Source organism: Engystomops pustulosus, chromosome 1 (genome assembly GCF_040894005.1).
Source record: "Engystomops pustulosus chromosome 1, aEngPut4.maternal, whole genome shotgun sequence".
Lineage (NCBI taxonomy): Eukaryota > Metazoa > Chordata > Amphibia > Anura > Leptodactylidae > Engystomops > Engystomops pustulosus.
The window spans coordinates 210,816,309-210,830,222 of record NC_092411.1 but is presented as its reverse complement, the minus strand read 5'-3'; the positions used below and the strand labels follow the sequence as shown (position 1 = coordinate 210,830,222).

At 39.7% G+C, this 13,914-nt stretch overlaps 1 protein-coding gene across 11 annotated transcripts in view; it reads right to left on the bottom strand.

The window, feature by feature from the left end:
- The window catches only part of ZGRF1 (zinc finger GRF-type containing 1), a 93,488-nt gene that overhangs the window by 79,057 nt on the left and 517 nt on the right, over positions 1-13,914 (bottom strand). For 8 of the 11 annotated variants that reach the window (XR_011849184.1, XR_011849185.1, XM_072119280.1 and 5 more), the window contains exons 2-7: positions 12,690-12,749; positions 12,525-12,602; positions 11,989-12,048; positions 7,896-8,066; positions 5,312-6,767; positions 2,019-2,128 (exon numbers count right to left, since the gene is read on the bottom strand). Coding sequence is in view for 9 of the 11 variants with exons in the window: in XM_072119280.1 (XP_071975381.1) it covers positions 2,019-2,128; positions 5,312-6,767; positions 7,896-8,066; positions 11,989-12,048; positions 12,525-12,602; positions 12,690-12,710 (1,896 nt within the window). In the remaining 2 variants the exon portion in view is untranslated. The remainder of the gene's footprint in view (positions 1-2,018; positions 2,129-5,311; positions 6,768-7,895; positions 8,067-11,988; positions 12,049-12,524; positions 12,603-12,689; positions 12,750-13,914) is intronic. The other 3 variants (XM_072119283.1, XM_072119285.1, XM_072119282.1) reach the window with 2 other exon arrangements.

The window sequence follows — 13,914 nt, the reverse complement described above, 5'->3', positions numbered from 1 at the left end:
CAAGTGGTGTTACTCCCTTATCTGCTCACCATCATCTGTGGCTGCACTATTTTTAACTTGAGAAAAAATCTTTTATATATTGTTTGTATACTGAATTTAATAAAGTTTAACTTGATTACAATCTTTGTATCAAGCGATTATGTCCTGGGCTTGTCTCCCTCTTTAGGAAGACAAAATCGGTTTATATGTCCTTCTTCTGCGCATGCTTGAAAGCGGGCATCTCTCATCATCACATGGGAATAATGCCAGCTTCCAGTCATACACATTAAAAAGAAGCCAAAGTTCTGGACGAGATGTCATGCATCGCAAGCTCCAATGTAAATTTTTTTTTTTTTTTACAGCAAATTACCATTTTTCCGGTCCAGTTGTGGCTTAGTACAGCAGGGAGGAATAGTCCTTGCTGTACTAAAGACTGCTGGAGCGATTGTTCTGTCAGTGTCCCTTTAAATATTGTACGGCTCCCGCAGAATAATATTTTAAAATGTGGGGCTTATGGCTCTCTCAGCCAAAAAGGTTCCTGTCAGAATTTTACATTCCTTTGATATGGTTGATATAAAAAGAGCCTTGTGCCTAGTCCAGTGGAAATGAAAACCTCTGAAAGTAATGGAGAAGTATCCTTAAGGATTTGGATGTCCACCATGTAGGAAATCTCAAATATATTTTATAAATAACTCTGGCTTTGGCATCTTGGATGAGGTCAGACTGGTCCTGACATGAAGGAAATTCAGGCGATTCTTTGAATAAACACTGGGGAAGGTGATGCAGTCCTGAGTGCCTTGGGGGCTTTGAAATCCCTAGGTTTCCTTTTCAGGTGATATCCAGTACCTCAGATAAACATCCTATTGCAGCCACTACAGATTAGGAGATCTACGTGAGGTAGCAGCTACACTCAAGATGTCTGTGTCTCCAACTACACAAGTTAGAAAAATGATTGCATGTTAAAAGGAACCTGTAACCAGGGATTTGATTTTCACTAAAGACAGGTTGCAGAAGCCCATCAAACCTGCAATGCAAAGATGTCTTTCTGCCTTTTCTGTGGATTTGCATTACAATATAATATATTGTAAAGGCGGTCCCCTTTTTAAGGACACCAACTTATAGATGACCCCTAGTTAAAGACGGAGCCCTCTGCCCACTGTGACCCCTGGTAAAGCTCTCTAAATGCTTTACTATAGTCCCAGGCTGCAATAACCACCTGAAAGGTGTCTGCAATGAAGCTTTATTAATAATCCTTGGTCTCATTACAGAAAAAAAAAATTTAAACTCCAATTGTCACTGGGGAAAAAAAAAAAACATTGAAACTACAATTCTAAAATATGTAGTTCCGATTTACATACAAATTCAATTTAAGAACAAGCCTATGGAACCTATCCTGTAGGTAAGCAGGGGACTGCTTGTATATACAATATTGCGTGTTTTAACTTACCTTGCACCCCGATAGAATCCTTTTCTGGGTCCCAAGTTACCTTTGGTTTGGCTGCATTAAAAAAAAAACAAAAACAAACATGTGACGTATCTGTTCTGCTCAATCACTCCTCAGCTCTTAACCCCCACCTTAGTGCTCCTGCACAACTCCTCCCTCCCCCACTGATGGCAGCTCACCAAGCTGTGAACTCTGTCCCTGTGTGAGTGAAAAAGCAGGAGGGAAGACCTGTACAGGAGCACAAAGGTGGGGGCTGACGAGTGATTGAGCAGCACACTTTTTTTTTTTTTTAGTGCAACCAAACCAGCTCAAATTTTTTATTTATTTAATCCATTTATTTAATCATTTGCTTTGATTGGATTTTAGGAAAAGTTGAGAAATTGTAACCATATTAATATGTTATGTTCTGTCAATTACAGGCCCATATCTTTTTTATATAAATATACACACACACAAAACACAAAACTATAGACTGTAGGAGTATAGTAAAAGAGAGGAGTCTGAGGCTTGGCATACTGACTCCACAGCCCTGATAGATCATGTAACGTACTTTATAACACCACTCTAGAACTTGAAGGAACACAATTATATTTACCAGCTGTGAAGCAGATATTGTGGTACCTATTGTTGAAAAAGATTTTGCAATGAATAAAGGCCTTGCTTGGTAGCCTTCCAGAGCTGCCCCTTGACTGAACCTGTGGGAAACTAACATTATGTTTTAGATTCACAAGGACTGTACTGGCACATGGATGATACAAATAGTGGTACAAATCAAAATATTAGCATAGAATAGTTATCATCTAAAGGCTTAAGTTGACAGAGACCCTTAAAAAACACACATGCCATCGGCTAAAGGGGAACAGGATTACAAGAACGTTATGTATGCTCTTGCAGGAGCTTTTCTTTTTTTTTTGCGGGACATATGTGTTTTAAAGTGATTTTTCGCATGAAAGAGATTTATCAGATTGCATGTTCAAAACAGCAGTCTTAAAGTTCCCCCGCGGGATGTTCTCAGAGATTATTATGATTATTACAATGGAGATAATATTTTAAGACTATAATACAGTTAAATGAATAGAAATGTATTAGACAAAAAATAAAGACTGGTGTTTCCACTCCACAAAAAAAAAAAAAAAAAAAAAAAAAAGACAGCACACAAACATCAAAAACACTTGTCTACATGAACCCTAAATTACACTATTAAGTATATTATTTTATATTATCATTACTAAGATAACCTTCTTCACTGGGTAAATCATTGACTGACTGTTACTGATTTTCTAAATGTAATGTAAATAGCCCATGTGATCACACCCTAAACATTCAGATAATGCTTTTTTTATTTTCTTAAAAGTATTGTGTCGAGTATTGCAGTACTTTTCTGGGTATCGCATCCCACTCAAAATTCTGGTATCAGTACAACCCTAACACCATGCATATAATTGATTACATGAAATCACAGAAGCCTCCATGGACTTCTACTCCTCCCTATCCTCCATGGAGACTCCTGCGATTTCATGTGATCAGCTACATACCATACATAAGGTAGATGTTTCAGATGTAAAAAGACCTTGGGATGGATGGGATCAAGATGAAGAGGAGTGCAGGTGAGCATTTCTAGGAGTTTTTTTTTTTATTTCCTTTAAATAGTTTTCAGTCGGTCCTTAAAGAGGACCTGTCATGCAAATTAACCTACCCAAAATAATGACTTGATTAAAAACTATAGTTAAAAAGCATTCCCCAAATGCTTCCTTTCCATGGTACATTCCTTGGTGCTCAGCAATCTCTGTCAGCTCCATAGAGATGACTGGAGCAGAACGGACATGTACAGCCATCTGCTCCATTCATCTTGAGGAGAGAGGATGGAGTCCAAAGGAGGTACCTCAGACCCCATCGGACCCCTCATTCTTGTGATCTGTGTAAGTCTCATCACCGAGACCCCCACTGATAAGCAAGTTAGTCCCATTCCACAGTATAGAGGCTATCTTGTTTGGTGGGAAAACCCATTTAATATGTATTGTTGTGGGGTGAGAAATTAACGGTTCAGCTATCAAACACTGTAGTCCCTAATGGTGTGTAACATAGTTGGAGCCTCCACACTACTGTGCTCTCATGTTCACACACAGCTTTAGGCAATTAGGTCAGGAGTTTTCAGTGAGGTGACTAGAGGCATAAATCTATTAGAGCATATGAACATTATGCACCTACACTACATAAGGTATAAAAAGGGACAATAATGATCAATCTGTCCCTTACCATTATGTGCATTGTGTTATCTATATTTTTGCAAAAACACTGCTGTCAGAACCCCACTTTTTCAGCCCCACTGAAAACAGAACTTCTGCCTCCCATATACTCCCTCAGCTGCAAGACCAATACTCTTAGCTCCACCAAAATGGTCACCAATATCCATTCCACAGTCCTGTTTTGCTGGTCACTCTGGCAGCGCTTAAGATAAATGTGGGCATTCCTTCTCAGTGCCCTATTCTTCTAATCTATAGCAGAGGAGCTTCCCTCCTGAATATGTACATAAAACGTACCACACATTCATCTCAACTAAAAGGGGGATCAGGGGTGCACAACCCATGCCAACAGGCCACCTACAGCCCATCAGGCCATGAGGGATGGTCCGCACCCTGCTGACAGTCAGAGTCCAATGAACACTTTCATAATTAATGTAATATAACTAATGGAAGGAGAAGTCCTCACTGTTCTCGGGTCCTTTCCTGCCGCTTCATTCTGTGTCCTGACTCCTGACACGGACTGTATGCATCGGGGTCAGGACTCAGAGCAGAGCGCATGCAGGAGAGGACCCAGGAGTTGTAGGGACTTGTCAGCTCTTCTGTACTGCTCCAGGTCCTCACGTGCTCCTGTTCTCCCGTTCTGCTACGGGCTCTGTGCATGAGACGCAGAGCAGTACATGTAGGAGAGTAGAAGCTGCAGTGTGGTGCAGGGAGGAGATTTATTTTTGGCTGCTCTGATGACTCCAGTATTATTAGTTTTAAACTCTAGAGGCCTCGAGTAATATTGTCTGCATTGGGGGTCTGCAACATTATCAGCTTTATGCTGTGGTGGACTCCAGTCTTGTCTTCTATGGGGTCTCCAGTATTATTGTCTCTTCTGGGGGTCTTCAGTATTGTTCGTCCGCTATGGAATCTCTAGTATAATTGTATTATTATCTACTATAGTCTCCAGTAGTTGTATGCTCTGGGGGTCTCCAGTATTTAAGCCTGCTATGTGGTCCCCACTACTATTATCTGCTCTCGGGTCTGCAATATTATTGTATGCTCAGAAAGCAGTATTTGGTTTCTGGGGTTTCTGTGGAATTTTTAATTATGGGGTGGCATTTTGTGCTGCACCGTTGTTGTTGGTGTATCGAGGGTGCTGATTACTTTAAGTTGAGTAGTATGACAGTATGGCCCTTGCTCACCCATGGTCTAAATCGTTAGATGAGAAATAGAACAGACATTTAAAGGAAATGTTGACATTTTTATAATTTATTTTGTATATTTGTGGGCCCCAACTGATTCCATGGCCCTGTATTAATGCCAAAGTATAGAGAACTGTCTGCGAACAGTACCAACACTAATTTCTGGCCAGCAGATGGAAAGTCCATGCATCATATTTCTGTATAATACAAGGACTCCCGTGCTGTGTGGGGTGTGTAGTTTGTGGGACTAAGCCGACATACAGGACCATTTCAAAGGGTTGCACATATTCCGGTGAATAGGTGATGAAACTTGATATCTGTATATATTAGTGTGATACAAATTCAAAAATCCAATCTTTCAACATCTGAAAATAAAATTAGATTAGAGACATATTGCTTTTGGAACATCTAACTTTTTGTCTGCAAATAATTTAAAAAAAAAAATCTGTAAACCTAACCTTGTTCTTCCTCCCTTTGGGTCTGTACACCTGACTCTGTATTCTTGGTTGTGGCTGGGGAATTCACGCTGTAACCATTAAGACTCTCTAGAGCACTGCTAGGCTCAATTAAAGATCTGAAGAGTGAAATGCTGCATACTGAAGGCAAAACTTTGGGTGAGTTACAGTCTTCATCAGACCCCCGAACTGTATTGGGTATGTTAGCATTTGGCAAACGATGCGATGAATCATCAGTAAAATATCCAAACAATTCATCCTGATTTTTAGGTAATTCCATTTGGTTTGACATATCATCTGATTGAAATTTAACTGTACTGGAAGAAATATGACCTCTCTCAGCTGGAAGCAAAAATTCACCTTTTCCTACTATTAATATATTTTTCGACTCAGTCATTACCTCTGTTTTAGCCTTTGTAGACTGGCCCTTCAGGAGTGGTTGTGTAATACCTTCACTATGGGCTTTGTCAAATGGAAATTCAGATGCAGAGACCCCACAATCTGTATTATGCTCATTGTTCTCTTGACTTCCCTTCTGTATAAAACCTTGCTTTTCATTACAGTCTGAACCTTCTTTAACCAAGTCTGATGCGCTTTCTTTCCCACTCTCTTTAGAATCTGTATCATCTAATTGCGTAAAATCAAAACTGTCCATTAGATTAAATGAGATCTCTGAAAACGGTCCATGTGTGTTATCATCAGCTACCATTATATCATCAGTATCAACAGCCATTGTCTCTGGTGTAGGTGGCAGACTATTCTTTAGGTCATATTCAGTAACGCGAGAATCAAGCAGTGGCGTCTTTTCTACTATATCCATTTTCCTGTCTGACTCCCAGGAAGCATCTAGCCTTTTGCCTGGGCTAAGCAATAGTAAGTCATCATCAGGGTTATCGTGAGAAGTACCAGAAGCTGGAACATTATCCAAGTAAACTTCCCATCGGCTCTTGATAGGGTTAGCTATTACATCTGACAACACATTGGGGAGTTTACGAGGTTTTGCATCTCCTGGGGCATTCCTCATCAATGTCGTTTTCGGAACCTCATTACTGCTCACATTGGACACTCCTGCAGATAACTGACCAGCAGCTGATCCCTCTGGACTTGGAAAAATGTTTAACAAAGCCAAAATTTGTGCTGTGCTTCGTGGATTTGGTTTAGTTTGTTGTTCTACTATTCTTTCACCATTTATTGTTTCTGTATGCTCTGGAGAAGCGGAAAAGTTACTAAAAGCTCCAACATTTGCATTTTTTGCAGTAATTGCTGTGAGATTTGAACAGTTTACTTGCTCGTCTTTGTCCGCTTGCTTTCCATAAACAGCAGCAAAAAGGGGTGATGTAGTGTACAGCTGCGGAGCTTGTGAAAAGCGACCATTTGCCAACGGAGAAGACAAGAGAGTTGCACTCTCCTCCGGCTCTAAAGATGGCTTCTTTGTTATTTCACGAGGACCTTGAAAACCCTAAAAAAATATATATATTAAAAATTGTTAAACCTCACTGACTAGCATTATTCAACAAAGAAGATGTACAAAGAATCTGAACCACTTACGAAATTGGAAGACAAATTGTTGTTTTAATAAATACAGGCAGTCCCCAGGTCACATACAAGATATGTTCTGTAGGTTTGTTCTTAAGTTGAATTTTTATGCAAGTCGGAACTGTATATTTTATAATTGTAACCACAGTCAAAATTTTTTTGGCCTGTGTGACAATTGGATTTTAAAAATGTTTTGTTGTCATAAGAATCAGGATTAATAATACAGCTCAATTGCAGACACATTTGATAACTGTTATAGCGGATCATTGTAGCCTGGGACTAAAGTACAGTAAATTACCAACATCCAGAGGTCCGTTTGGTCCGTTGGATTCTACCAACATGTCATAACCATGCAAACCTTTTCTAGAGTTACAATCTTAAAGGGGTATTCTAGTATTCAGAATTTTGAGGGTTACTATACTAAATAGTATAATTTAGGGGTCATTTAGACAGGTATTTTTGATGTCCGTGTGCTGTCCTTTTGTTTGAGTTTGTCACAGTGTGTGTCAGTGAAGCTCTTACTTACATAAAATCCTCCCACTGACAGCCAGTAAGCCCATACTCTTGTGGATAGAGGCTCTGTCCTGTATCGCTATGATTCACAGGAATGTGGGTCTGTTGTAACCCCAAATCAACAAAGTATCTGGTTGCACATGCGCTTGCTGCTCTATTCATCTTTACAGGAATGACAAATAGCCGCGTACGGTGCTTGGATAGCTCAGTCAGTGACTTTGAGCCTTTTTCCTAGGCGCACTAGGAAAATGTGCGAACCGCCGCTTTTCAGTTGGGGGTACAGTAGATGCTCTGATTGCTTGTTTAAGCTTTTCTTCACCTTAAGCTACATTCACACACATGTACGGGGGACGTATATACGGCCGACGTATATACGGCTGATATACATCCCCCATACACTCCTATGGGCTCACGGCACCGTACCGCTCCGTAGCACGGGAAAAGATAGGACATGTCCTGCTGCCTGTGACCTATTACTACATCAAATGTAGGGGAAGGGGTTAAGGTCAAATTAAAAAAAATTATTAATAGTTCTCACCAAAAACTTTCTCTTTAAACTAGCTGGAGGCCGGAGACCAATAGGTTTAAAGGCTTCCCTGTTTTGCACCTCTTTAATTTCAGTAGAGCTCTTTGAAGAGCTAATATTTTCACCAACTGCTTCCACAGTGATTAGATAGCGATCACTTTCCAGTTCATCTCCCGGGCTCACCTAAAAAGAGAATAAATGATCATCAGATATTGAAGAGGAAGATTAAATCATATTAAAATTTGAAAACATAATTACAAATGACAAAAAAAAATAAATAACGCTGAACTTTAAAAAAATGAAAGTTAGTTTCATTAAGTGGAATAAGCACAGTACAGGCAGTCCCCGGGTTACATACAAGATAGGGTCTGTAGGTTTGTTCTTAAGTTGAATTTGTATGTAAGTCGGAACTGTATATTTTATCATTGTAATCCCAGCCATAACTTTTTTGGTCTCTGTGACAATTGGATTTTAAAAATGTTGGGTTGTCATAAGAATCAATATTAACACTAAAGCTTCATTACAGACATATTTGATAACTGTTCCAGCTGATTATTGTAGCCTAGGCCTAAAGTACAATAAATTACTAATATCAAGATGTCCGTTTGTAACTATGGGTCGTATGTAAGTCGAGTGTTCTTAAGTAGGGGACCGCCTGTTTACACCTCAAATATTTGTGTTGATTATTGAGCTATAATTTATTTTTTTCAATTTTTGACAAAAACAATCTATTCCTTAGTCCCATCCATAAATATAACAAAGCTGATGTCATACTTTTGGGTCTCCTGTTTCCCTTGGCAACCAGAATATTTGGAAAATATTAAAATATGTGGATAACAGCAATTATTCATAAACAAAGAAAAAATCTGGATAAGCGGTGTCCTATGTATTTCTTCCAGGTGTATTTAGCCATTACAAGAGCATTTCAATGAGTAATATTGATGGCCTATCAATAATTACTTGTTGTTGAAAGATCAAATAAAACCCAGATTAAGGGGCCCTTTTGGATTCTATTGTACACCGATATTAACCAGGGAGTTAAACGTGGTAACATTACAGTTTATGTAATATCTAAATAAGGCTATGGCTCGTAAACTATGTTATCCTTTCTCTGTGTACACTAGTATAACTTTGAGCCTTAACCTTAGAACCAGGGCTGTGATGTTGGAGTCGTGATAAATGGACCGACTCCACAAACATAAATTATAAAAATGATGAAATTTCCTTTAAATGTCTATTTTATTCCTGTTCCAAGAATTTAGACCTGGGGTAAACAACATTCAAGTCCAAGTGCCACATTGTCATACTGCTCAACTTTAAGGGACTGCATCAAACCACTAAAGCACAAAATGCCACCACAGAAATTAAAAATGTCACTGTACAGTAATAAATAAAACCCCAACAACCAAATACAGGCAGTACCCGGGTTACGTACAAGATAGGGTCTTGTAGGTTTGTTCTTAAGTTCAATTTGTATGTAAGTCGGAACCATATACTTTATAATTGTAACCCCAGACAAATTTTTTTGGTCTCTGTGACGACTGGATTTTATAAATGTTGGATTGTCATCAGAACCAGGATTAACAATAAAGCTTCATTGCAGACACATGTGATAACTTTTAGAGCTGTTTATAGTAGTCTAGGGCTAAAGTACAGGTAATTACCAACATCCAGAGGTCCATTTGCAACCAGGGGTCGTCTGTAAGTAGGGTGTTCTAAAGTAGGGGACCGCCTGTACTATTTTCAGAGCAAACAATAATAGTGCAGATAATAACAGTACTGGAGAAGTCATAGCAGACTAAAAATACTGGAGACCCCAGATCATAAACTACTAATACAGGAAACCCGCAGAGCAGCCAAATACTAATAATGGAGACCCCCAGAGCAGATGACAACATTGGAGACCCCTAGAGCTTAAAGGACACCTGTCATCAGGTCTGTGTCACTTGTCCTGTCACCTCTACCTGTTGGAGCAGCTCACAAGGATCTATCACAGCCTTTATCTAGTTATTTCATACATTATTCATTGTAAAATCATCTATTCTTTATTATGTAAATGAGGCTAGTCACATGGTCAGAGGCAGTGATGTCACCCCTGTTACCCCTCCCCTCTGCTCCCCCTGCTCATGTCTGTGTGTAATGTATAGTAAAGCATGGCTAGTGTGTGCTGCATCTGCTGACATGCTGCATCCTCCTAATATACAGGTGAGAGACACAGACATCAGCTACACATGAATCTGACATGTTCTGCTGTAACATGGCTGCCTGGGGCTGCTGTATCTCTCCTAAACACACACACATGCACACACAGGATGCAGGGGGCGCCAGCACCAGGAAGCACATCATTATACAGCCTCACTCCATTATACAGGCTGTCAGTCATGCACTGGGGGTGTGGCTGTGCCTCCCACTCATGAATAGAGTGGACAGCTTGAATATGCTAATGCTTCATTGGACATTTCACAGGTCATTTGCATACAGCTTTAGGACCTCGTTGCTTAGGTTTACATGTAGGGGGACAATGAAGGGATAGAGGCAATGCTCTCTAATGGTAGTTTATGAAAATATATTTAGTTTAGGGGGTTATTTTGCATGACGGGTTCTCTTTAAAACTACTAATACTGGCAAAGAAGACAATAATACTGTAGACCCCTAGAGCAGACACAAAAATACACTATCATTTCCTGGCTCCTCTCTTGCACCATGCTGCAGCTTTTTTTTTTCCCCCCATGTGCCACTTTTGTTGTATGGGTCGCATAAGGACCTGGAGGAGAGGACCAGTACAGTAAGTACTATAATTATTTACCACTTCTGGGTGCTCTCCTGCTCCTGGGGTCGTTCTTTACAGTGTCCTTAAGGCAGCGTGTACACCCAGTGTCAGGAGTCAGGACACAGAGAGAAGAGTCAGGAGAGGACCCAGGAGCAGTGAGGACTTTTCAGCTGCACTCAATGCTACCCAACCTCCTGCACCAATGATCGTTTCCATCAGTTATGGAAGCGCTCATTGGATTCCGATTGTCAGCAGGGTGTGAACAGCAACTCATGGCTGCACAGGCTGCAGGTTGTGCACTCCTCTTCTAGGCTTTTATTTGATTGGCTGAACTTTATGTAAATGCTCAGATCAGAGGAATACGGCACTGAGAAGGAATACCTGCATTTATCTTAGCGCTGTCGGAGTGATCAGGATAACAACGCTCTGGAAAGTGACCATTTTGGTGGAGCTGAAATCAAAGTTAGGGAAATTGGGGAGCCGGAAGTTTGGCTTGTAGTGTTTTTTTCAACCCAGTTTTTTCAGGAAACTGAAAATCATTAGTAAAAAAAATCCTCCACATGAAGGCCTCATGGTATACGACTGTATGGTTTTTTCTGTTATGTAAAAACAGATGTATTCTGGCTGTAAATACGAGACAACAAAGTAAATACAGGACAACAGTATGGCAAGGTATTGCACCGTATCTGTATAAACTAGGTGGGCAGATGATGGATGTCTGACTAATGGCTGGATGACAGAATGCACCTCCCACTGGTTCTGGATATTGCGCGTATATACGGTAGCATACGATGCACAGCCGTACGCAGCACATATTTAGCCCGTATTTTATACGTTCCCATTGACTTCTATGGGTCCTAGGTAATGGAAATACGATGGAAAATTGGACATGCGCTATATTTTTATACGGCTCGCTTAAAGTACGGTAAAGTGGACAATACAGCCATTTACATAGATGGTCGTATTACCCATTGGAATGCATGGGGCCCTATTACGGCCGTATATACGGCCTTGTGCATGGGGCCTATATCTGTTTTGATGCAGATTTTCACTAGAACTATAAAGTATAAAAAAATAAAATCCCCATGATATGACATGAGTAATTTATTATTCGCATTGTGCAACAATTTTTGAGAGCAGTAAAACGCACCATCTATGTTACTTTTTCCAAATCCCATTCACTTTAAAGTGTATTGTGCTGCAGATTTTTCTGTAACAAAACCTGCAACGTGTGCAGATAGCTTTACACTTATCTTTATAAAAGGGAAAAGGGTCAATTTTGGTAAAAAGAACAACTGCTAGTAGTTTGCCATTATCCATGAAATAACTACTCACCAATTCAGTTTTTAGATAGACACTGTCCAGGTGCTGTCCTTTATCACTGTATAACACTGCCTATTGAACAAAAAGAATCATGAAATAGAAAAACATATAAAGCATTTGATATACTACACAATATATAAAATGGACCTCCTATAGACTCAAAATATGGTCATTGGTTTTACATATCTTTTACAGTTTAGAAAAGAGAAGTATGCAAGGCTACCTCACTAGAATACAGTATGTATATTAAAATCATCTAAAAAGAAACATAATGGGAGCCAGTTTCCTGGTGATAATTTTCTCCACCTTCACACCAAGTGGGGCGGCCGGCAGCAGAGTGTGACCTATAAAACCGGAACGGTCGATGGTAATAGTGCAACTCTACACAGGGCAGGACCTGGTGAAGAATTGTACGCCAGCACAGCCAGTCTGCCAGACAGGTGCAACTTGAAAATTCGATAAAAATTTTGAAAAAAAAAAAAAACAAGCAAAACCATATGATCATTTATCTTCACAACACTAGACTCTTAGTACAACATAGACAGTACCTGTTTTCCTCCAGATGTCTTCAAAAGGCCATCATGCCACAGCTTAATCTTTTTTGTCTTCTGGTGTGTATATAGAACCTTAAAAAAATGGTTGACTGATATTAATATTAAAGCAAATTGTTTTAGTCCTTGTCTAAAACAGAATAGATCAATCATTTTACTTACAATATACACCTGAGCCGCCATGGTGTCATTTAGAAAATGTTTCTAGACATTCAATATCACCTATAAAAAAAAAATATATCAATAAAACAAACCTGTTCGGAAACAGTATGGCTTTCTTCTAACTATTGTACATCCTCTTTGAATTCTATTGCTTTACATATCATTATATAATAATATAACATCTGGTCCTTAGGTGTTAAATTTAGGTAAATATAATCCATGACCAACATTACGCCACCGACCCTATTGTGCTAATATTGTTTGACCAGATAACAATATAGATGCGCATCCCATTGCTGCAGTAATGTATATCGGTGTCACTGCAGTTTATCTTGCTCCTTCACGGAAATCAAGAGCATTCTGGGTCTCCAGTTGTCTGAACAGCAGTCACATGGACCTCGAGTGTCATAGGATCAAAGCAAAACAGCTGGGTCTTTTCAGATGGAGCGCATCTCTGCTCAAGACTTTCTGAAACAAAGCGATCAATAATGATCTTAGAGAAGAAGTTCTTGATACCCATCCATCTGGGAAGACAACTTCTAAACAATTTCAAGAAAAAGGTAGAACATGCAAGCTTGTTGATCATTTCCAAGTCCCCTAAGGTCAGAAAATGCAATGCTCAGGGAATTTGGAAAAACCCAAGAGCTCCATATTAGATTCTAAAGGTCTCACTGAGTAAAATGTTTATGACATTGCAATTCTGAGCAGAGTATACAAGTAAAGCCTCTTTTATGCGAGTCCAATGCAATCTGTCATCGCATTGGACTCACACTAAACTATTGTTTTATTCAGACATGGGGGGAATTTATTGTGCACTGGTGTATGATAAAGGCCACGCCGGACACATGATGTATCCATGGGATGGCCGTGCCACCATACCACACCAGGTCCGAAAGTTTGAAGTTTCAGAAAATAACCAGGCACGGTGCAAGAACTCTGACGGTGGCGTGGTCGCAGAAATAATCACAATAAATACACAATTAATACACCAGCCCCCTTTTTTTTCATGCCGCGCGTCTGAATTGTGATGAATCAAAAGTTGAGCATGCAAGTCTGAGGGGAAAAATAACAGTCTTTGTGTGGTATTTCCTGTGCAAATTTTAAGGAACTAGCTGAGAGAATCTGACACCAGTGAAAGATGATTTGAGTTACATCAACCTGTGAAGCTACAAGCCACTCCAAGCCCTTCAGCCTCATTAGCATAGTGTTAAAAGTTGATTTTAGA